Here is a 25,329-nt window from a genome sequence, read left to right on the forward strand (position 1 = left end):
ACAGTCATGACAGTTAGATTCGGCATATCAAAGAACCCCAATTATTCAATTTGGATGAAATCAAACAAAGTTTAATTTTGGACCCTTTGGGCCCCTTATTCTGTTGGGACCAAAACTCCCAAAATCAATACCAACCTTCCTTTTATGGTCATAAACCTTGTGTTTAAATTTCATAGATTTCTATTTACTTATACTAACGTTATGGTGCGAAAACCAAGAAAAATGCTTATTTGGGTCCCTTTTTGGCCCCTAATTCCTAAACTGTTGGGACCTAAACTCCCAAAATCAATACCAACCTTCCTTTTGTAGTCATTAACATTGTGTTTAAATTTCATTGATTTCTATTTACTTAAACTAAAGTTATTGTGTGAAAACCAAGAATAATGCTTATTTGGGCCCTTTTTTGGCCCCTAATTCCTAAACTGTTGAAACCAAAACTCCCAAAATCAATCCCAACCGTTCTTTTGTGGTCATAAACCTTGTGTCAAAATTTCATAGATTTCTATTAACTTAAACTAAAGTTATAGTGCGAAAACCAAGAAAATGCTTATTTGGGCCCTTTTTGGCCCCTAATTCCTAAAATGTTGGGACCAAAACTCCCAAAATCAATACCAACCTTCCTTTTGTGGTCATAAACCTTGTGTTAAAATTTCATAGATTTCCATTCACTTTTACTAAAGTTAGAGTGCGAAAACTAAAAGTATTCGGACGACGACGACGATCCCCTAAGGAGTTATTGCCCTTCATAGTCAATTTTTAACAATTTTCTTAAAATTTGAAGATTTTCAATAACATTTTCCACAGAAAGTACTGTTATAGATAGAGATAATTGTAAGCAGCAAGAATGTTTAGTAAAGTAAGATCTACAAACACATCACCATCACCAAAACACAATTTTGTCATGAATCCATCTGTGTCCATTGTTTAATATTCACATAGACCAAGGTGAGCGACACAGGCTCTTTAGAGCCTCTAGTTCTATAGTACACTGCAAATGTGTATGAATTACAATAAATGAGTATTCATTATGATATAGCTACCCAACAACATAACATAGAACTTACCTGTATATGCATTTTAATAACAGCTTTTCCTATTAATGTTGCACCAAAAAATGTCCAAAATGGAATGAGAAAATGACCACATGTTATTCCTGCCAAATCAAACAGAGGGTTTGGTATCTGTAAAAAAAAGTAAAATTTATAATCAAAACAATCAAAATTGAATTTATACAAATTCAGAGGCAATCCAGTTTCACAATGAAGTAAGCTTAAATAAAATCTATGCTTTTTCAATGTTTAAAAGATTACAATACCAATTTCTAAAATTAGCCTATATTTAATATTTTATCAATAGATATGAACCAACATCTGAGCATCTGCAACTCATATATTTAACTGACAGACTTCTTATACAGATTTAAAAATAGAATTAAAGAACAAAGAGGCACAGATTAAAATAAAGCATGTTTTTTTGTCTGATAATGGACAAATTGACCATGTTTATAGAAAAAATGTTTTGTCGTTTGGAAAAGTTTTTCCAGAAGTGATGTTTTTAAGATTAATACACTGCATACTGTAAACCAACTTATTTTCGCGGATACTTTATTTCGCGTTTATCTCCAGCTAGTCTACTTCACGGCGATTTAATTTCGCGATTTTTTAGTTAACTTGATATAGTTTAATAAGGAAAGATCCAAGTTATACATATTCGCGACGATTTAATTTCGCGTTATTTTTCTTCCCCCAAGAGTCGCGAAAATTAATCGGTCGCGAAATTAAGTTGGTTTACAGTATTCAGAATTTCAGACACAAATTAAAAGTACCATTTATTAAGATTAAACCTTACATAGAAACCCCAGTAATGTTTATCTAGCTTAGTACTTACTGATTGATTGATTGATTGATTGTTGGTTGCTTAACGTCCAGTGGCAAATATTTCATGCATATTCAGGACGAGAACAAGTTCACAATAAATACAATAGGTAGGTCTTGTCACAATAGAGGCCATCTGGGATGATGGTCGGGGAAATTTGGACTGCCACTGGAAAATGAGGGTTTATTGGATAGGGAAAGAAATTTTGCCTTGCAACAGGCCACCTACGGACCCCTCAAAGAGTTGTTGCAAGGGTTCTTTACGTGCAAAGAGCGTGGCACTCTCTCTACACGAGACATCGGATTTAACGTCCCCATTCTGACCGGACGTGACTGCGAACTTGATATATCCCGCACAGCCAAACGGACACCCCACTTCAGCAAGCGTTTTACTGCCAGTCGAGAGAAGACCAAGTGACCATATTTCTATTCCCCAGTCACCCTTGGGGGTCAGTACTTACCGATGCACAGGCTAAGATACCAAAGAATCCAATTTTCTGTACAAGGTTATGTACAGCTAATTTAGATTTTTCCATAAATCCCTGAAAATAAAAAATAAAACAATAGACAAGAATATATTAAAAATTCTTTTCCAATTATCATGCTTGAGATAACAGAAATTTCAAATCCTTCTTGTTTGTTTACTATTTAAATGCATTTGGACACATTTAATTCTACTTTTTAACCATTGTTAACTCTAGATCTACTTGAAATATGAACTGATTTAAAATAATGGATAAATTTTTTGTTGCTAATTTGCTTCTAGCTATATTTTCCTCGTTTTAGGTCATATGCTCTTATTTTTTTTTTTTTATAAGTTTTGGATTTTCAAATATTTCCACCTAAAGCATTGCTGAAGAGTCATTTCTTGTCAAAATGCACATCTGGTGCAGAAAAATTGGTACCTTTAATGTTATTAATTACAGTAATAACTAACAAACACAGTGAACAAAGCTAACAAAGTCATACCCTCTAAGCACTGTAAAAAGTGTGACAAATCAAGCCAACTTAACAAAGAAGCAAAGTCGTGAGTTTTGTTAAGACGTAGCATATGGTTATTTATGCGCTCAATATCATTATGCAAGAAAAATTCTTTAATTTTTTTAAATGAAATCCATTTCAATGCTGGTTCAGAAACAAGATGCCTAAAAACTTCTGAAGATATAGTAGTCCAAATATGAGACATGAGAATGAACAGACAAACAGACCAACAAGTTAAACATACAATTACTATATACAGCTCCCTTAAAAAGGGAGGTATAATACCTACACTGTTAGTGAATTTTAAAATGGATATCCCCAAAACCATAAATAATATTATCTTCACTCGGACAGTAAGAACAAGATAATGTTTCTTTGTTTACACCGTCAAGTAGTGTTCAACAACTGTATCTATATAGATTCCTACACTGCATCAAGTGTATTACGATATTTCTCCACTCGAGACAGTTAAATTTTATTATTTAAAGCACGAGGCTTAAAATTTAACTGTCTCAAGTGGAGAAATATCGTAATACACAAGTTATAGTGTCGGAATCTGTTTCTCTAATGATTTTTATCCTTCTTTTTCAAAGATTTTCAGAAACTTGTGTTCTTTATATGCGACGTCATCAGGCATTGCCGCCTTTTTTCATGGCGTCACAATAGGACAATTCAGAAGAAAAAAAAAACATTTAGATGTCATAATCAAATTTCGACTAATCATTTGCCGAGAACAGATTTTTCACTAGTGAGGAGAAATATTTTTCTCACACCGGTCAGGAAATGTGAAAATAGCACAAAAATTAGAGAAAGTATCATCAATGTCTGTGCATAGATGTTAAAGAGGAGTTACACTTACAAGAGACAATTACCATAAAAAGCTCAGTATGATAAGTCCCCATTCCCTTTTTGCAACAGGAATTCAGAAAAACCTTTTTGTCACTCAGTGAAATTCTTCAACTTTCAAGATCATGGTCGTTTAAAATGTTTATAGTTCAAAATGTTGAAAAGGATTCTAGAACACTGTTATGACTGTACAGATGCTAAATAAACACAAAATAAAAAAATAAAAAATATTGGAAAGTTTTTGTGTAAATTGTAAACAATTTCATTGTAAGTATGTAAAACATGTAGAAATCCGATCCATAATAAATATTGGGGAAAAAATACAACTTGATATTAGGTGTTAGCTTTTAGTAAATTACTGTTAAATTTATTCATGGCTTGAACCTGTGATGACCGTAGCCAAATTATCCGCCAGCAGCTGTCTGAAACACCAAATCCAATAAATAACTTCTTACGTAAAAATGTAGTTTATACATCATTATGCAATGCTATGAATAGAAATAAGAAATGTCTAATGAATTATATTACATTTTGATATTTATTAGTAAATATTTTTAATTGAATATTAGTATGGAACAGATAATCATTAAAGAATTTGAAAAGAAATAAAGGTGCCCTCTACTCTTTCAGAACATTTCGCAAAGTAAGCAAACATCACAAAATTCTTGTCTTAAGTACTTCAAAATTTGCACTGCTGCCCAGCAATTTGAGATTTGCAGTAAGACTATTGATTTTGCAAGCCCGAGTACGGTGCCACATATTGTAATATTGAAGTAGGTTCAATTATCTCCCCTATCATAATACGACCAAGATTATATTCCTTCATGTACATTGTCAGGTAGAGTTCTACAACTGTGTAAAGTGACCAACAGACAGATAGGTAGTCTGATTCCTAGATTTAAACCTCAAAAGCTTAGGTTGTTGGAAGGGGAGTTTAAAAAAGATAGAATGCCACTTACATTTTAAATCGTGTCAATGGTTTCACAAAAGTTGACACAAAATGCACAAAGGACAAAAGTAAAAATTATAAAATAGACAGAACAAGAATGTGTCCAAAGTACACAGATGCCCCACTCGCACTATCCTTTTCCATGTTCGATGGACTGTGAAATTGGGTAATAATCTAATTTGGCATTAAAATTAGAAAGATTATATCATAAGCAACAAGTGTACTAAGTTTCAAGTTGATTGGACTTCAGCTTCATCAAAAACTACCTTGACCAAAAACTTTAACCTGAATGGATGCACAGACGAACGGACAGACGAACTGAGCCACAGACCAGAAAACATAATGCCCCTCTACTTTCGTAGGTGGGGCATAAAAAACAGAGTGATTACTAGAAGGCACCCACAAAAACATGAAAGGCCAAAAATAACAGTACACACTCTCACTCGGACCATAACCTGTGAGACTTACTAATTCTTCAGGATGCTCTTTTTTCTCATGAATGAGTTCTTCTATTTCTTCAAACTCATCGTCATCAAGATCTGCCCCTGACAGCCTGGCTGCCCTTGCCATAAAATAGGGCGGCAATTCTCCAAGTGCTGTCCCAGCACCCTGAAACATAAAGATATATTTTTTTAATCTCTCACTCTATAATATAAATTATCCAATAATTAGTACTTCTTGTATGGTGTGGTATAAAAAATATTCTTGCATTTTTGTGCCTGTCCCAAGTCAGGAGCCTCTGGCCTGTGTTAGTCTTGTATGATTTTTAATTTTAGTTCATTTATATATTTCGGGTTTAACATCCATTATCACTGAGCTAGTACACATTTTTGTTTAGAGGCCAGCTAAAGCATGCCATGGGTGCGGGATTTTTCTCTTTGTGTTGATGACCCATTGGTGGTCTTTGGTGAATATTGCTCTCTGGTTGGGTTGTTGTCTCTTTAACACATTCCCTATATCCATTCTCAATTTTATCTAAATATATATGATGAGTTTATTTATTTGCTATGATAGTTTAGGAGACAATATCATTTTCATAAAGGTTGAATATATGACATACCCACATAATAGCTTCAAGTCTGACTTTATTCATTATAGTCCATAATGATACTGTGCTGCCATCTGTAACACCTTCCGGACAAACAATTCTAAAAATACAAGATTACTTAAATTTAATCTAGTGTATGAAATAAGGGATCTATATACATTTATTCATATATGACATTATTTGTTAACACAGTTTAAAAATTAAATCTGTTCATCAATATATTTTATAAATTACATAAAATAGGCCGTTAGTTTTCCTCGTTTGAATTGTTTTACATTGTCATTTCGGGCCTTTGCAGTATGGGCATTGCTCATTGTTGAAGGCCGTACGGTGACCTATAGTTGTTAATTTCTGTATCATTTTGGTTTCTTGAGGAGAGTAGTCTTATTGTCAATCATACCACATCTTCTTTTTTATAATAAATATTTAAGAAACTATATGTCATACAACTAATAGGGAAAGAAACACAAGCAAATTAAAGAAAAATGCTATTTCAACATAAGAAATTTATTAAAAAAATCCAGAAAATTATAAAATTCAGAATTGATTCCTATCATTCACAAAATAAAACAATTCAAACAGGAAAATTAATCTTCAAAATATTACTGAACACAAAACTTTGTTTTTGATGAAGTAGAAAAGTATCAAATGAAAAATAACTTTCCAACTACTTAAAGATACTGTTTATATTGGAAGGTTAAAAATTTAGGAAGATTAACACAATCATACTATTCCGTGAAATTTAAGAGTAAGCAAGTCTTTCAGAAACTTTAAATCAAAATTTTATAAAGCATTCACTGAATCCATTGATACATGTATCTTACTAAATTAAGAAATATGGGAAGTATTAGCAAACAAGAATGTGTCAATAGTACACGGAAACCCTATTAACACTATCATTTTCTATGTTCAGTGGACTGTGAAATTGGGGACAGAACTCTAATTTGGCATTAACATAAAAAAAGATCATATCATAGGGAACATGCTATAAGTTTCAAGTTGATTGGACTTCAACTTTATCAAAAACTACCTTGAACATAAACTTTAACCTGAAGCAGGATAGACAGACAAATAAACGACGCACAGACCTAAAAAGGTACTGCCCCTAGGTGGGGTATAAAAATTTTAAACACAACATTTTTAAATTAAAGAACCTTAGTGAGCGCCCTCACATACCCCACGTCCCCACATTGTCATTGGAGAAATAAAATAAGTATGAGAAAAAAAAATTGTATAAAAAAGAAAATTGAATCATAATTTCCTGTCGATATACACATCTACATAGTATGTCCTTATTATCTACAAAGTTTCATGAAATTCTGTTGTGTGGTTTGAGAGGAGTTGCGATGACAAACTGTTGCAGTAGTACATTAAAGTAAATAAGTTCAAAGGGGCGTAACTCCTAGAATAAAAATTGAATTGCAATTTCCCGTCAATATGCACAACTACATAGTATGTCCTTATTATCTGAAAAGGTTTCGTGAAATTCTGTTGTGTGGTTTGAGAGGAGTTGCGATGAAAAACTGTTGCAGTGGTACATTAAAGTAAATAAGTTCAAAGGGGCATAACTCCTAGAAAAAAAATTGAATCGCAATTTCCCGTCGATATGCACAACTACATAGTATGTCCTTATTATCTGAAAAGGTTTCATGAAATTCTGTTGTGTGGTTTGAGAGGAGTTGTGATGACAAAAGCTTGCAGTAGTATATTGATCAAATAATTTCAAAGGGGCGTAACTCCTAGAAAAAAAATTGAATCGTAATTTACTGTCGATATGCACATCTACGTAGTATGTCCTTATTACCTACAAAGTTTCATGAAATTTTGTTGTGCGGTTTCAGAGGAGTTGCGATGACAAACTGTTGCAGTAGTACATTAAAGTAAATAAGTTCAAAGGGGCGTAACTCCTAGAATAAAAATTGAATCGCAATTTCCCGTCAATATGCACAACTACATAGTATGTCCTTATTATCTGAAAAGGTTTCGTGAAATTCTGTTGTGTGGTTTGAGAGGAGTTGCGATGACAAACTGTTGCAGTAGTACATTAAAGTAAATAAGTTCAAAGGGGCGTAACTCCTAGAATAAAAATTGAATTGCAATTTCCCGTCAATATGCACAACTACATAGTATGTCCTTATTATCTGAAAAGGTTTCGTGAAATTCTGTTGTGTGGTTTGAGAGGAGTTGCGATGACAAGAAACAGGACTGACGGACGGACTGACGGACTGACAGAAGGACGGGTCGAAAACATTATACCCTCCGCAACTTCTTTGCGTGGGGTATAATAACATTTAACATGGGATATTGTGTATATGGAGTTGTAGAGGATGGCATCTAAATTCCTGTAAAAATAAACTCTGAATCTAGAATTTCTGAAAAACACAAAGTAATCTTTTTAACAGACTTAGAGATAAGACAAAATATACAAGTTTACAAAACACAACAGAACTGCATGTAATCCTGGTCAATCACAAGATACTCAAAAAATGTTTGTAATCATGTGTTTCATGACAGACTAATGTTAATACACCTAGATAAAGTGCTCACCAGATATAATAGAAATGTATGTAATCCTGTCCCCAGACCTACAGATGATAGTACACCAAGATATACTCACCAGATATAATAGAAATGTATGTTATCCTGTCCCCAGACCTACAGATGATAGTACACCAAGATATACTCACCAGATATAATAGAAATGTATGTAATCCTGTCCCCAGACCTACAGATGATAGTACACCAAGATATACTCACCAGATATAATAGAAATGTATGTAATCCTGTCCCCAGACCTACAGATGATAGTACACCAAGATATACTCACCAGATATAATAGAAATGTATGTAATCCTGTCCCCAGACCTACAGATGATAGTACACCAAGACCTAACCAATATGCACACCATAATACATATTTCTCTATTTTTGCAACATACTGAAAAATGAGGACATAATATCATGGGTTATAAATTCTTATTGATTTCTTCTTAATAAATCTAATATTTCTTTTAACCCTTTCACCGATTGCTGCCCAGACAGAAGCTACTCTGAGACGATGGCTTCCCTGGCTACTATTGCTCAAGTGGGAGATCTTCATAATTAATGTCAATAAAAACTTGTTTGTAGTTATTTGTGTATTTATTTCATTCATTAACACCATGTTCACAGTTTTATTCATGTTTTGATCATTTTTTCCTCATAAAATATTCAAATTTTCAAATTTTCGGCATTATATCTAGGTGAAATTCTCAAAATTCTGCTATTTGACCCCAAATCGTAATTTTTTAACCCAAAACGGCAAACTTTTGAAAAATTTTATGAGGCTGTACAAATTCCTCACACTGAACGATGTCCATCCCAAGTGTTTTGTACATAAAACGACATTTTATGTCAAACCAGGTGCTTCGCAGGGCGCAGCTTTATACGACCGCAGAGGTCGAACCCTGAACAGTTGGGGCAAGTATGGACAAAACATTCAAGCGTGATACAGCTCTGAATTTGGATTGTGATCAAATTTTTGACATTATATGTTTTTTTTTTACACAAAACAAATGTCAAGATTTTACAAATCAATTAAATAGTTGACACAGCATAGGTTTCTGACACAGAATGAATGTGGTCTAATGAACTTAAAAGGTTTTTTTTTGCCTTTGAGCAATTCACTATGCTGTTGAATATTAATCCTCTCAAAAAAATGTTTGAAGAAATTTTCTTTTTATTTATGAAATCTGAAATGAGAAAAATTTAAACCCCCCCCCCCTTTTTTTCACATCCCCGTTTCCCTTTTTCCAAAACTGATATCAATTCAAATTTCTAATGGAGTTTGCAACAATAACTACTCTTTTAAATACATCATAAGATATTAAAATGTAAAATAAAGTGCTTGTTATCACTGAATGGTAAAGATTGGTTGGTAGTAAAAGTGAATATACATTGTTTATTGTATAAAACAATAAAAAAAACTTCATCAGCAACATTTTATATTGGCAAATTTCCAATGAAGTTATTTACATAAAGTTATTGGCAAATAAAAATAGAAAATGACATCATAGTCATGTCTGGTAAATGTCCAACATACATTATCTAAAAACATTTTAGATAAGATAAGGAAAAAAAGCTTCATCAACAACATTTTATATTGGCAAATTTCCAATGAAGTTATTTACATAAAGTTATTGGCAAATAAAAATAGAAAATGACATCATAGTCAAGTCTGGTAAATTTCCAACATATATTATCAACTACTATTCTATACAAAGAAAGATAACTCCAATTGAAAATTAATTGCTATTGCACAAATTGTGCAATTAGATATTTCTTGCTATTGTGCAATACTGTGCGATTGAAAATTTCTTGAGAAGGGGCTATAAGGGGCAAAATTGGCCTCAATTTCGAGAATTTTTCAAATTCTACTTATTCGTATGTGTATGGCTTTCTTTTTCCGTTACACATATTCATTTTATGAAAAAAATGTTTTTTTGTAGTTATGACGTCATAATGCCGTGTTTTGACAACACTTCACGTGCATATTTGTTGGCTTTTCACAATTTTTTACTCATTTTCACTAACTTTTTTTACGAAAAAAGTACCAGCGCATTCTTGCCCCAACGAAATATTTAATCAGAGCAATAATATCAACATAAAGCATCTTATGTTGAAATATTTCAGTGGGGCAAAGCTGCGCTCATACTGAATTTTAATTAAAAACTTGCTCAAAACCGGCATCAAAGTTCCAAAATTTTTCGTCCGTTTTTCATACATACCGTTATCGGAATAAGGTTGACCAGGAACAGTTGTATTTGTTTAACATATTATTAGTCAATGGTTGATAATAAAACAGTTTCATTATAGAAAGTAAATTATAAAGTGTTTTTCTTCATATTAAAGTACATAACATAGCCTCTCAAGTACAGCCTAGCCCTTGTCGTCTTATATTTATTGTAAGTGATTATGGATCTGACACACAGAGTTTTACTTGTTTCTGTTGTTAAGAAGCTTTTTATAGCGGAATAGAAATCAGTGTATCATTCGTTAAATACTTGATATAAACAGACAGAATTAAAAAAACTTTCAATATTTAAACTTAACACGTAAAAAATTCCACAGCACAGCAGGGGAGTGTTTTTTTTTTTGTTCTTTGGTTGTGAGCCAGAAAAGGTCCATTTCTGTTGTTTTTTTTTTTGTTTTTTTTTTTTTTGCATTGGGAAGATCTTCTGGCTCTCTTCTACCTCTTCCCTTGAAATAGGTGGTTTAGACAGCAGAGGCACAAAACAAAAAATGGCGTTGTTTTGTCGAAATGACAATAATAAATACATGAAATAGAGAGCCTCCCCGTGCTTAAGGTTTATGCTCTTATATTATACTAGATTATGAGCCTTCGGCTGTTGTCTGCTCTATGGTCGGGTTGTTATCGCTTTGACACATTCCCCATTTCCTTTCTCAATGTTATTATGAATGTAGATATATTAGAATGTGAGCTGTGTTATACATGTTTTTATGGTACGACAGCCTTAGTAGGACATCTCTGTAGGATGATAAGCTAGATGAATATAAGAACTACACGGACAATAACAGTTAAGGGCCAACTATTTAATATTCTAGGGAAGGAATTTTAAATTTATTGTTGTTAAACTCTACTTTCATCACTCATGATTTGGCTAGTGGTTAGTTGAAATCATTAGATGAGGAATGAAGAAGGAAAGAGGGTATTATTGATCATTTTAATATGTCGCTAAACATGCCTTTTTTCAACTCTTAGCAGGCAACCATATTTATATACGAAATACTCCTGTCCCCACCCCAACCGAAGTTATTAAATATCAGATGGTTTTCTCTTATTTAACACAACTTTAAATTGATGCTAATTTTTAACGCACAGTGACACATATTTCATGCAATTGCATATTCAGGAAAAACGAGATTAAACATCAGATATATATAATATAAAAACTAAGAGATGTGTTACTATTGATAATATGGCAACTATCCACCGGAGTTCAAGTAAGCAATTACAGGCAACCGTAAGGCCTTCAATAATGACAAAATCCGATACTGTTAAGCCGTGAAGTCCATGAAAAGTGTGAAACAATTTAAACGAATAAACTAACGGTTTAATTATACATAACAAATCAATTTAAAAAATATCTAAAATGAGTTGAGACATGAACCAACGACAACCACTAAACTGCAGGCTGCTGACTTGGGACAGGTTCATAAAGAATATGGCAGGGGTTGATATTAAAATGAAGATGTGGTATGATTGCCAATGAGACAATTTCTCACAAGAGACTAAATGACGCAGAAATTAACAGCCATATATCACCATACGCTCTTCAACATAAGCATAATAAAATTGAGAAAGGACATGGGGAATGTGTCAAAGAGACAACATTTCACATATTCAGCTATAAAAGGCCCCGAAATCACTAGAAGAAAACGAACAGCCTAATTAATGTACAAAATAATGAACGAAAAACAAGTAAGTAACACAGCAACAAACAATAACCACTGACTTACAAGCTCCTGACTTGGGACAAGCATATAGTTTTTTACATACATAATTTGGCGGGGATAAACATGTAAGCCGCGGATCCCAACCATCCCCTAACCTAGTACAGTGGTTTAACAGCACAACAGCATGTTTGTGAGCGCTCAACCCTCCCCGAAGCTGAAACAGTAGCGTAGCAGTACAATATAAAAACAACCGGCACAAATCAGTTGCAATTAGATTAACTCAAAATATCGGTACAGACAAACACAAAATAAAACCAGCAAACTAGAATTAAGACAATAGAGTATTGAACTAAGAGTATTTGCAATTACTGGTAATGTGTTCAAAACTAATTGCAACAAGTACTGAGATAAATCTTGTTCTCCCAGAATGAAGTATCAATCAGTACACAACCAACTGGTCCTTTTTCGTTGTCTATAGTCCCTAGTGTAAACAGTGTATAACTTACATGTTTTATTTGATACACTTTCCCAATTTATTTCTTGATATCAAATGCATGAAATATTAAGAAGGGGGGGGGGGGGTGTATTTACATGTTAAAAAAAATTGGGTGCTGAATCTTTATGTTATTAGTAGTGATTTGGTCCAGTTCAAAAAGGTCAAATTTTATCACGCCTGAAGCTGTCAAACTGAATTTTACACCTCCTTAACACAGAATTGTCAATATTTTGAGTTAGAGCTGGTAGAAGTTTCTATAATTTTGATATTATTTGTCCCACTGGTAGAACACTACACTGTAAAAATCTTTTTGAGAAAGAGCAGCTGCGATTTTTTAAATTTGAATTTATTGTCTAAAAGAAATGCACTACGAAATAACTGTGTTCTCGGGCCAACTGATTTATTTATTAAGAAACGTCTGGTATACCTTATATACTTACATATAGATCCATATACAATGAAGGTTGTAGAAAAATGGTAGATCCGAAGGTTTTGACCATCAAAATTGTGCATTAGAAATAATATTTAGGACCAGAAGATGTTCTTCATGGAGCACCATAGAAAAACGATATTTAGAACTTCCAGATATCTTAGCTTTATACAAAAAAAATCCAGTTCGGTTTCTTTTTAAAAAAATGTATAGACTGAGATGTACTTTTTGATCAGTCATATTGACAAACATTGACGATTTTTCGTGCACTTTAAGATAAATCGTAAAAATCAAATAGTGGGAGATTAAGCCTGGTTTGTTTAGAAAAATTGAGACATAGGAAAGCACTTTAAAGAAAATTGTAACGAACAGAGCACACTTTTACAGTCATGCATGTCTACGGGACGTATCTTAATATTCTAAAAAAAAAAAAGGTCATCGAAAACTTGATTTATGTCATCCAACATAACAAAAATCTGCTAAATTCGACGTCAAAATTAATTTTTATTTTACTCTTCACCAGAAGACATTCTGGAGATGTGCAGAAGAGACCAATAAAACACGCCCCAGACGAAAAAACTCAGTTTCCATTTTGCACTATTAACGTCTGTTTGGTAAAACAAAAATAATTTACACCACGACATAATCAACAAAGATGAAATGGCCATATCATTGATATAAACAATTTAGTTGAATAAGAAGTAAAGAAATGAAAAAAAAAATTTGTTCCTACGGTAATATTTTCCGTTTATGAATCAAAATGATCAATATGAGTTATTACCTTCAAATAGTTGTGTCAATGTGGTTCAAATCGCCTACACGCTGCGCATTGGGCATGATGGTGTACGTTCGAGTCCCATCAAATCCAATTGTTTTTTCATCGTTTCGTAATTTTTTACATTTGTCGTTTTAAATCACATTATCATGATATTGTAAAGACACCTTTTAAAACAACAAAAAATAAAAAATGTGCTAACAATATTTCAGTTTTATTAAGGTTGAGCCGGTAATTGTGTCTTTGATTATATATGTATACTAGTGCGTAATATGTCCCACCTTAATGTGTTTTTATCAGCCGAGTACATTAAAGTACACACAAACTCATTTTTGGTTATTCAAGTTAAAAGAAAAATAAATAAGGCTGTTAGTTTTCTCGTTGGAATTGTTTTACATTGGCATATCGGGGCCTTTTACAGCTGACTATGCAGTATGGGCTTTGCTCATTGTTGAAGGCTGTTTGGTGACCTATAGTTGTTAATGTCTGTGTTATTTTGGTCCCTTGTGGACAGTTATCTAAATGTCAATCATACCACATCTTCTTTTTTATACAAACAATAACTGTAGATTTTCTCTGGTGAAAAATTTCTATAATTTGGTCATACATGTACATAGAACGAATGTTAACTTGTTGTTACCATAGCAACTATTTTACTGATATTAAATAGCTAAACTTTATATCAATTTTGTTCTTCATTGTATTAATACAATGGTTCACTAGTAATTATGTATGCACGTTGACTATTTAAGGTGTAATCTATTGTAAAATGTACACAATACATAAAAAAGGATAAAATACGTAAAAATCTGATATTTAAGCTTAGTCGGCCTACTATTTTTACGACGTCCTAACAAGAAAACCGCAAGAGATAACTATATACTTTTTGGTGTTTTATAAGCTCCATATCATAGAGATCAATTGAAAGAAATACCAATAGATTTTGAAGTGGGGCCAATTTTGCCCCTTATAGCCCCTTCTCCTTTCTTGCTATTGCACAATACTTGATATGGAATCCTGATTTAGACCAACTTGAAAACTGGGCCCATAATCAAAAATCAAAGTACATATTTAGATAAAGCATATCAAATAAGCCCAAGAATTTAATTTATGTTAAAATCAAACTTAGTTTAATTTTGGACCCTTTGGACGTTAATGTAAACCAATTTGAAAACGGACCAAAAATTAAGAATCTACATACACAGTTAGATTTGGCATATCAAAGAACCCCAATTATTCAATTTTTGATGAAATCAAACAAAGTTTAATTTTGGACCCCGATTAGGACCAACTTGAAAACTGGGCCAATAATAAAAAATCTAAGTACATTTTTAGATTCAGCATATCAAAGAACCCCAAGGATTCAATTTTTGTTAAAATCAAACTAAGTTTAATTTTGGACCCTTTGGACCTTAATGTAGACCAATTTGAAAACGGGACCAAAAATTAAGAATCTACATACACAGTTAGATTCGGCATATCAAAGAACCCCAATTATTCAATTTTTGATAAAATCAAACAAAGTTTAAATCTGGACCCTTTGGGCCCTTTATTCCTAAACTGTTGGGACCAAAACTCCCAAAATCAATACCAACCTTCCTTTTACGGTCATAAACCTTGTGTTTAAATTTCATAGATTTCTATTTACTTATACTAAAGTTATGGTGCGAAAACCAAAAAAAAATGCTTATTTGGGTCCCTTTTTGGACCCTAATTCCTAAACTGTTGGGACCTAAACTCCCAAAATCAATACCAACCTTCCTTTTGTGGTCATAAACATTGTGTTTAAATTTCATTGATTTCTATTTACTTAAACTAAAGTTATAGTGCGAAAACCAAGAAAATGCTTATTTGGGCCCTTTTTGGCCCCTAATTCCTAAAATGTTGGGACTAAAACTCCTAAAATCAATCCCAACCTTCCTTTTGTGGTCATAAACCTTGTGTTAAAATTTCATAGATTTCTATTCACTTTTACTAAAGTTAGAGTGCGAAAACTAAAAGTATTCGGACGACGACGACGACGACGACGCCAACGTGATAGCAATATACGACGAAAAATTTGAAAAATTTTGCGGTCGTATAAAAATGTAATATTTAAAAACTAAATACCGGTAACTAAGTTTCCTTAAATTAAAAAATACAGTGTAAAGAATAAATTGCAAATCTTTCTCCAATTTTTCAGATTTGGGCAAAAAGAAACACCAAATAATTGATTATTTACTGTGATTGTACAATTCAAGATGGCAGTTTACCCCTGAACTACCTTAAATCATCTATAGAGAACCAATTTTTTTTAAATAACTACAAAGTATTCCATCTTAAGTTAATGAGATGTGTTATATTTGTCAATGAGTCAGTTGTGGATACAAATTGTAATGAAGTAAATATAACCAACTATACATGTATGGCACTGTGTAGTTATATTGATTTACCAGAAACAAGATTTAGGAAAATAATTATCAGATCCCAACACAACACAAATTTGAGCGAAAGCAACCAATGGAAACAATAAAGTAAACATCCAGTTTTATAGAATAATAGGTATCATTAAAATTGTGCTGAATTTTCAAAAACTTTTAAAATTCATATCTACTATTAAACCTTCATTTGTCAGCAAAAGGGTTAAACAATATTAATTTAAGTGGGTCAAATGGGTATATCTGAATCATTATAATTTACTTATCTACTTGGATTTACAAAATTTATAATTAATTCAAAAAGTAAATTTGGTACATATTTGGCTATTTATATAAAGGCATCAGCCAAACAAGATTGACAGTAAATTAAAGGATGTAACAGGGTAAACCTAAATTAGGCATCAGCACAACAAGCATAATTAAATAAGCATGAATGAAAAGGGACACATGTTAACCCTCAATGAGGCATCAAACTAACAACGACAACAACAGTAATACAACTTAGTTTAAGGGCATATGATACAGTTATGATTCCATGATAAATGTTTTATGAAAATTTGGATACAAACTAGTTTTCACCTAAGCAATTTAAATATGTCAGATAAAAATATACCTTAATGTGCTGCAGAAGGGGGGAGGGGGAAATCTCTTAAAAAACAGATAAACAATATGGGCTTTTTGTTAAACAGTTCTTTGGAAAAAATAATTCAGTGTACTTTACACTATATTTATGAATTCTAAAAAAATGAATGTGGACTTTTCATTTAAATTAATAGAATTTACTCTTCAAACCTAATCAAACTGAATTAATATGCCATTGTAAAAAAGGGTGGGGGGGGGCCTTCTACTCATTTCCAAGTTAAATAACTCTCAATCATAAAAAAAACCAGTTGAAATGCATCTTTTCCCAATATGTCACAGTTTTAAGTGTCCCATAAATAACATTGTACGTTACTAAGTTACCTCCCCTGTAACTGTATCATATGCCCTTCATATAGACATGCAGTATCATCTGTAGACATGGGTGTATAAAAAATTACAATCTTTTACAAGGTCTTAAAAATATTGTAGATTATCAACTTTAATAGGTTTTAATAAAAAAACCTTTGGTGAGTGAAAATTTGTCTAGTTCTATTTGTTTGTTTTATATCGTTTGAAAATGTTGATGTTGATGACAAAGCCAGGACAAGCAAATGCTTTCTCCGGAATATGCATGAAACAATAACCATTGAAAAGTTAACATACTAGACTGTACTTGACGCAGGAATTACTCTTAAGTAGGCTAGGTCGAAATTATACATAGTGTGAGAACTGGTCAGTGCTTTTAATAATTTTGAAGAAATCTATTGAAAATTGTTAAAAAATATATTAATATTATAATACATAAATTCATGCATCTACAATGTACCTAAGTAAACCCACCACCCAGAAGAAAAATTAATCTTTTGCTTTAAATTAATCGTTTAAGTACCAAGAACCATTATTTTGAGTTGCATAGTATTTTGGATTGAAAAATTTTATAGATATCAAATTAATATTTAGTAAAATATTTAAAGTACCCATGGACCAATTTTTAGTAAATTTATTTTTATTAGATATAGGAAGATTTGGTATGCGGGCCAATGAGACAACTCTCCATCCAAATAACAAGTTATAAAAGTAAACCATTATAGGTCAAGGTACGGCCTTCAACACAGAGCATTGGCTCACACCGAACAACAAGCTATAAAGTGCCCCAAAATTACTAGTGTAAAACCATTCAAAAAGGGAAATTAACGGTCTTATTTTTATAAGTTCTCTTTACTCACTATTTCTAGAAGAAATGGTGCAATATAATCTGTAAAGAAGTTTTGCAGTTTCACCAGCATTCTGTTAAAAAATTCTTCATCAAAATTGACTTCTACATGTTCTATTCCATGTTTGGTGTAGAATACCAAATCACACTTTTTCATCTCCATAATTCCCATTTGTCCTTGCACTTGACAATAATACTGTGAAGAAAAATCAATATAACCATCAGAATTAGTTTTCATGTGTAATACAGATTTAGCAGATTTATTTCTTAGTGAAAACGGACACTTAATTTCAATAACTTTACTCTCATGGCATTTACATGTGATCACTCCATCTGGACTACAACCTATACATGGATACTTCGGATTTACCACCAAACCAGTTTCAGTTATACATGTATTCCTTTTCAAACCATGAGCTGTTTGGTATAGGTTCCTGGCTTTTGATTCCTTGCGTCTACCCCAGTCTAAGGCCAATTCTTGGAATTTATTCTTTACAGAAAGTGATTCACTACCTATAATTCGGCTGCAAATATGATCTGGGTCCTCATTATTCATTATAGCCTGAAAGTTAGAAGCAGTAATTAAACCTTTCCTCATAGTGAACCATAAGTTGTTGCTACTCTGGCCCTGAGTTGCTCTTGATATCAGCTTAACATCATCTGAACTGAATGATAGGCTAGCCAAAAATTTATCAACTATGTCCTCTTCATTATCAATTAAACATACATACTTATCTTTAAAATACTTAGCCTTAGTAGGAATTGTTAAGTCCTGTATTGCCTCTGAATAGTCCATCTTTGCCACATCTACTGGTTCATGGGGTAGAAATTCTAGTGCTCTAGCCTCTGGATTTATCTATTCAAAAACCAAGTTGAATTATAAACAAAAGTATTAATTATATGTTTTTCAAGAAAAAATATCAATTTTGAATTTAAGAATTTGAAGAAAAATATTAACTGTATATATATGGACAATGGAAAAAGATATTAAGTATATTTTTTTAATTATGTGAATTTGGCATTTTAATGACTTCAATATTTGTGTTCACTATATGATGCATTTTCTTAAAAGTAAATTGTGAAAATTTGAAAAAGAAAATTAAGTATGAAAAAATTACACAATGTTTTAATAAGGGTTTTTTTCAGGGTTGGTATTTGTTGATATATTTTTGTTTTTGTTTACAATTTTTACTTTTACCTTTACTGGCTTTGTGGTGTTTTGTTAAAGCCAGGAGCAGAACTTATTTTTTTTATATATGAACTCAGTAACTTTCTTAAAAAACATTTATATTAGTTTTGAAATTAATGAAATGATTGCAAAATCCTATTAATGATTATATACTTGAACAAAATTCAAAGCATAAATTTCACAAGGTAAATTGTCACCATTTTCTGTAGTATTTTTTTTTTAAATAAGAATTAATGTTGTTTAAATTCATAAATTAAAAAGGTGACACTTGGTGCATATATATAATATATATGCTGCAGACTGAAGTGCAAAAATTTAAAATAATAATTGATATTGCATTGAACATTTAAGAAAGAACACTAATGCCATAATAAATAAATTTAAGCTTTCATTGTTAACAAAAAAAAAAATTATAATAGGAGTAATATTTAAGTATTAAAGTATGGTTTATTGTTTAAAAAAGGTCTTGCACAAAAGTAATTATTTTGATATTTTTTTTGCTTTTTATATTTTTGAAAATGTAATTGTTACTGTTACTGTCCAATTTTATCAATCCTTAAACACCTTGATACCTATTTTCAATGGACACGAGTTCTGCTCAAGACTTCATTTTGAGGTTTTAAAATTACATAGGAAAAAGATATCTGTACAATATGATTTCAAACCTCAAGAGGAGTCGCTAGAGGGCGCTGTACTTGAAGTATAGTGTATCCACCAATAAAACCGGTGGGCGTGTTGTTAAATTATTTAAGAAATAACTGTTTTGTATTTGAAGCTTTCAGGACGTCCATCGGTAGTTTTACTGTAGCAAATTTAGTTTACCTGGCGATGCATAGCAGAGACAGGTAAATGGGTATTTGAGACAGTAAAAGTACCTATGGATGCCGCAAAGCTTCAATTACAATACAGTTATCGCTACTCTAAGGCAAAACAAGTTCATAATTAAATTTCAATGCATAAGAATTGTTGTTATACCTGTGCTAATTTACTTGCAAACTGTTTTATCTTCTCGTCTTCTGCAGCTCTGTCAACCATCTGTCTAGGATCAAAACTGGAAACCACATGGTCTGCTGATGATACACATGCTTCCATCCTCCTAATTTGGAATATTAAACATTTAAATGTATTTATTGGACAGGCATTAAATATTGGCATTGTATGTACCCGGTATTTAGGATTTCCAAGTTTTTCAGTAGCAACAAGAAACTTCCAGAAGCGACAAGATGAATATTTAATGAGGAGTCTATTTTCAGAGAAGAAAAATGAAAACAAAGTTCTTAATTATTATTGTTATTAAAATAACTTATTCCTAATAAATATAATAAAAAAAATGAATTAAAATGGTTATTTTTAGATTAGAGGCCAGTCTGGATCCTTGTGTAACATATATATTTATTACATTGGTTGCAATGAATTACATTGATTTCTCAGTTAAATAAAAACCGAAAAATTTCACATGTGAAATAACAGTTGTTATTATTTCACTCTCTGACGTCATACAACAATAGGCGATGAACACAAATTGTGAATGCGTAGAAAAAAATATAGTTCTTAACATGTTTTGCATTAATTTCTGTAAAAAAATGGCATTTGCCAATGTAACGAAAAGAATAACTAATTAAAGACATCAAATATAAAAAAATATTCAACTCGTTGTGCGCATTCATGAATTAATGTGTTGTTCGGTCACTTGTTGAATATTTTTCTCCATTTGAATTCTTTGGTTAGTTATTCTATAAATACATGTATATACATATACTAATACTGTAATATATGAGTGAAATCTAGAATATTTTTTTATTAATGTTTGAATTTTACCAGTGCTAAAGATGAACATGATTAAGTTAAAAACCTTGGTTTGATAATTTTCATTCGTTCCACTTCTACTGGCTCATCGTGTTCCCTCTTTCGTTTCTTCCACTGGCAAGGACCATCAGTAACAGACTTCTTCTCAAATGCCTCCAACTCATATAAGCATGCTGCAACATGACGACAAGCTCCATCAGCACTGCAATTAAATTGTATTAAAGAAAGTTAGCACATGCATACATATATTATAATCATTATAGATTTTTTAAGGTTAACTAAACATTGGCATTTTTTATTGAAAGTCATCAAATTACATCAGCAGAATTTTTAAATTCCAACTGCCTAATACAAGACACAGAAGCTTGAAAACCAACCTTGAGTTTTGACTTTAAATCCACCTATACTTAAGGCTGTTATACAAATGTTCTTACAAAATAGTTTAACCCCACCACTTGGTTTCTGTGCATGTCCCAAGTCAGGAATATTTAATAAAATGGTCATTGTTTGTTGAAATATTTCATATTTGGTTTTCCTTCATTTTTTTTTTAAATAAATCAGACCATGAGCTGTATTCTATGGATTGTTTTACATTTGTCATTTCAAAAAATTTATAGCTGACTTCCCTTAGTTTTTTTCTAGATGTTGAAGATTGTATCTATAGTAAGATGATGATTTTGCTGTCAATTTGTCACTTGTGGAGAGTTTTATCAATGGCAATCATACCACATCTTCTTATTTTCATATAACAATAGAAAATACAGTGGGTCAAGAATTTGACAAATATAATAATTTTATATTTACCCTCCTGGACATTCACAGTAAGCTGCTTTAACATCACCTAGGGTCTTTTCTACAACAAACCAGCACTGGTAGGTCATCTTCCCAGTCAACGTCTTTGCCCTCTGTGTTGGTCTCAACTTTCCAATAAAAACACAAACTGAGCTGTTAACCTTAAGATAGTTGACTTTCAGTTCCTGGACATGTCCATCATAAAACAAGCGGTAGTCCTCTGCACTCTTATAAGCTTTCAATTTCCTCTTATCATAATCTGAACGTTGCAACAACAAATAATTGAAGATGTCGTACAAGGAAAAGTCAGGTATACCAGAAAAATCTTCATCATATCTGAAAAAAATAAAAGTTTAACAAATCAACACTACATAATGCATTGCTGGTAAGAAATTAATGGATTTTTCTAGTAAAACAAGAATATGTCCTAAGTACACGGATGCCCCACTCGCACTATCATTTTCCATGTTCAATGGACCATGAAATGGGGTAAAAAATCTAAATTTGCCATTTAAATTAGAAAATCATACCAAATAGGGAACATGTGTACTAAGTTTAACCTGAAACTCCCACTTTCATTTTCTTTGTTCAGTGGACCGTGAAATTTGTTTATCCGTACATTTTTGTTCCATGAGTTGAGTTTTTTGGCAAAGTGTCTCAACCCCCCCCCCTTTTCTTTTATTTATAAATCATTTTTATCCATACTGTCTTGAATGCCTTTTTTTAAATTTCACCATTGTCTTGTCAAATGGGATCTCCCTTTATAGTATTGTTTCAGATTGACAGGAATAATCATATTTTTAAAAAGGTGCCATAATATGAGTTTTAGAAATAATTTCATTAATCATTGTTAATAGGCAGCAACCATTTCATTTTCGGGAGGGGGGGGGGGGGGCTATGGTTTTTTTTTTCATCTTCGGCCAAAGACAATTTATTTTTTTGGCAACAAGGCGAAAACAATTTTTTTCTTTCAATTTTAGCATTACATTAAGTGGCAGTTGAGGGTGAAACACACAATTTTTTTTCTCAGGGTCAAAAACAATTTTTTTTTCTCCATAGACTGGAAACAAACTTTTTTTCCAAAAAAATCCATAGCCCCCTCCCCCCCCCGAAAATCAAATGGTTGCTGCCTTACTGCTAGATAGAAAAATATATTTTAGTAATTTGCTTCAGACACAAAGAAAAAGAAGCATGACCCTCATTTTGACTCCTTTTACTTTAGGAATCCCATTACTTGAGGGTTATGGTTTGATTATGGTTAGGGATAAAACTGTAGGTTTTCAAGTTAATGGACTAACATGCAATATGTACAGTTGGGTACTATTAATGTAAGAGTGAGGGTTTTAAGATTGGAGTAGAAGACTGGTGAGCACTATGCTGTATATGGTTGGGGTATGGCCTAGTCCAAATAATTGTGACTTCTGGCAACGCTTTTTAAATGTTTTTCTTGGACAGTCCAAAAAAAAATTAGAACAGCCTTACCAGACATCATAATAATTTGGACTGCCAAAAAAAAAATTAAAATAGCTTTGCCAGATGTCATTATTATTTGGACTAGGGTATGACCCTACATATGAAAGTATTGTGTAAGTTAACATATTTTCAGGTACTTTTAAATTGTGAGAAGGATTGGATCTAAGTTCAAATGGTTAGATTCTAGGGAATACAGTGTTTACTTCAGGTCATGCCTTTATGGGTTAGGCAAATTTAAAAAATACAGTAAGGTTTAGGGTTCATTTATGGTTTGTATTGTTAGCATATTATATGATTTTCTAGTTTAAAGTAAGGTTTAATATTAAGGGATACTGTCAAGGTAGGAATATGGGTTAGTTGGGTACATTTTTATTTAGGTTGGGGGCTCTTCAATTAAAAGAAAGCCGAAAATATTATTTTCTGACTTATTTTGTCAGTATAACTCATTCAAACGATAAAGGATATAATAAAAAATCTTAGTCAGGTAAAGGTACGAATTTTGGTTAATTTTAGGACAAGTGTATTAAGGACATACATATTCTACGTTGATAGCCCCTCGTTGGGACCCCCTAGTAAGAAAAGGTGAAAAAGCCGGTTTAAAGAAGTATGCAGAGGGGCGTAAAAGTCATAGAAATGAATGAAAAATTATCTAAATTACCCTCCTATGGTAAACGGGTCAGAAAAACTACAACCGGCTCTTCTCAGGCGATCTTGTATGGTAGAGTCTACGTCGTCTGCTAGAAAATTGGGGTCATACGGAATGTTCAATTTTTCCACCGCCTCAGCTAAACTGGCCAAATCTTTCTGTTTGTAACCATTTGCCACTATACCTCTATCTCTCAAATACAACTGAATCTTTGGAATTGTCAAAGATTTAAATGATAACATCGTTATAGTAGTATTATAGCAGAATGAAACAAGTTGTGTTGGGCAATCGCTATGGTAAACAAGCAAAAACTGTGACGTCTTTTGCCCCACCTATTTCCGGTCGATATATTTTGCAGATTTGAAAGCGAAACGCCATTTAATGTGCAAGTGGTCTATTGTATAAATTAAAAACAAAGAAAAATTGTAAAAATTGAAAATATGAAAATATATGACCAAAAACAACTTTGAATAAGAAATATTTTGTTAATTTATATTTTGACAAAAATTATCAACATAAATTTATTAAAAAACATTTACCAGGCATGCGCCGGAAAGTAAACATCTGTAGTCTGTACGTTGATCAGTTGATGGTTTTCTGTAACAAAAGAAGAGAAGAAGAAATCCAACCCCCATAATAGATCATGAATTTATACATTTTTAGAATTATTTATATTTATTTAATCAAATATTATAGGATGCCGAATTGACTTTAAATAGGTGCTGATTTGACTAGTTCCGATTTAACAAGGTGCCGATTTGAACAGGTGCCGATTTGACTTGAAGTTGTACCCATTATAAATTGCCTTCCGACAGAATTTCGGCTGTAAAATCTCGTCTCTGTCCACATTTCAGTCCTAACCTTTTGAAATGTGATGTAACATCCCCCTGGCAATCAAACAACTCTACTAAATGTGTGCCATGAAGATGTAAACATAAAACATAATAGATTGATAATGTTACAGACAGCATCCATGTTGTATACAGCGCCATCTATAAATAGTTCTAAAGGGAGATAAGGTAAACTTCTTCTTCTTCTTCCAAATTTTCACATCCTTTGTAGGACAACCACACCGTTACGGCGTGTAGAACAAAACCCACCACCATGAATGTAGGAATATAATATGTACACTATATATTGAATAATGATATCCTCCACTAATATATACAGGATCACTTTCTAGTTGCACAGAACGGGCAGATTTAATACTGCTGTTCCTCAATCCCAATCTTAACCAGCGCATACCAAATTTAAAGCACAGAGAACTTGAGAAAATACGTCGAGGAAAACGCACCAGAGAGGAAAACTGCACATTGGGACAATTCGTGCCAACAGGCCATAAGATTGAGGATTGAG

The 25,329-nt window shown here is 32.3% G+C and overlaps 2 protein-coding genes across 3 annotated transcripts in view; both read right to left on the minus strand.

The window, feature by feature from the left end:
* Positions 1–6,598, minus strand: part of LOC143074220 (vacuole membrane protein 1-like) — a 127,210-nt gene extending 120,612 nt beyond the window's left edge. Inside the window, exons 1-5 of the mRNA XM_076249770.1 lie at positions 6,591–6,598; positions 5,711–5,798; positions 5,119–5,259; positions 2,336–2,416; positions 1,065–1,181 (exon numbers count right to left, since the gene is read on the minus strand). Coding sequence (XP_076105885.1) covers positions 1,065–1,181; positions 2,336–2,416; positions 5,119–5,259; positions 5,711–5,798; positions 6,591–6,598 — 435 coding nt within the window. The remainder of the gene's footprint in view (positions 1–1,064; positions 1,182–2,335; positions 2,417–5,118; positions 5,260–5,710; positions 5,799–6,590) is intronic.
* A 1,358-nt stretch (positions 6,599–7,956) lies between these two features.
* LOC143076823 (uncharacterized) lies at positions 7,957–24,531 on the minus strand. 2 transcript variants are annotated; one of them, XM_076252709.1, is made up of 6 exons: positions 23,986–24,531; positions 21,867–22,190; positions 21,109–21,264; positions 20,232–20,352; positions 18,081–18,923; positions 7,957–8,636 (listed from the first exon to the last, which is right to left on the minus strand). In XM_076252709.1, exons 1-6 carry the CDS (start codon positions 24,213–24,215, stop codon positions 8,424–8,426), a joined length of 1,887 nt encoding a protein of 628 aa, XP_076108824.1. In that variant the 5' UTR covers positions 24,216–24,531; the 3' UTR covers positions 7,957–8,423. The 2 variants fall into 2 exon arrangements, with proteins under 2 accessions (XP_076108824.1, XP_076108825.1); XM_076252710.1 differs by lacking the exon at positions 7,957–8,636 and having other exon boundaries at positions 17,435–18,923; positions 23,986–24,530.
* Between the last annotated feature and the right edge of the window lie 798 nt (positions 24,532–25,329).

This window comes from Mytilus galloprovincialis, chromosome 5, assembly GCF_965363235.1.
Source record: "Mytilus galloprovincialis chromosome 5, xbMytGall1.hap1.1, whole genome shotgun sequence".
In the NCBI taxonomy this organism is placed as follows: Eukaryota; Metazoa; Mollusca; class Bivalvia; order Mytilida; family Mytilidae; genus Mytilus; species Mytilus galloprovincialis.

Bases quoted from the DNA above. Each gene is read 5' to 3' on its own strand.
- LOC143076823 (XM_076252709.1), bottom strand. From the start codon at position 24,215: ATGTTATCATTTAAATCTTTGACAATTCCAAAGATTCAGTTGTATTTG. The intron at 21,265-21,866 runs GTAAATATAAAA...ATTTAATTGCAG, and splicing joins TACTGTGAATGTCCAGGAGG to TGCTGATGGAGCTTGTCGTC. The intron at 20,353-21,108 runs GTTTTTAACTTA...ATTCCAAATTAG, and splicing joins ATGAAAATTATCAAACCAAG to GAGGATGGAAGCATGTGTAT.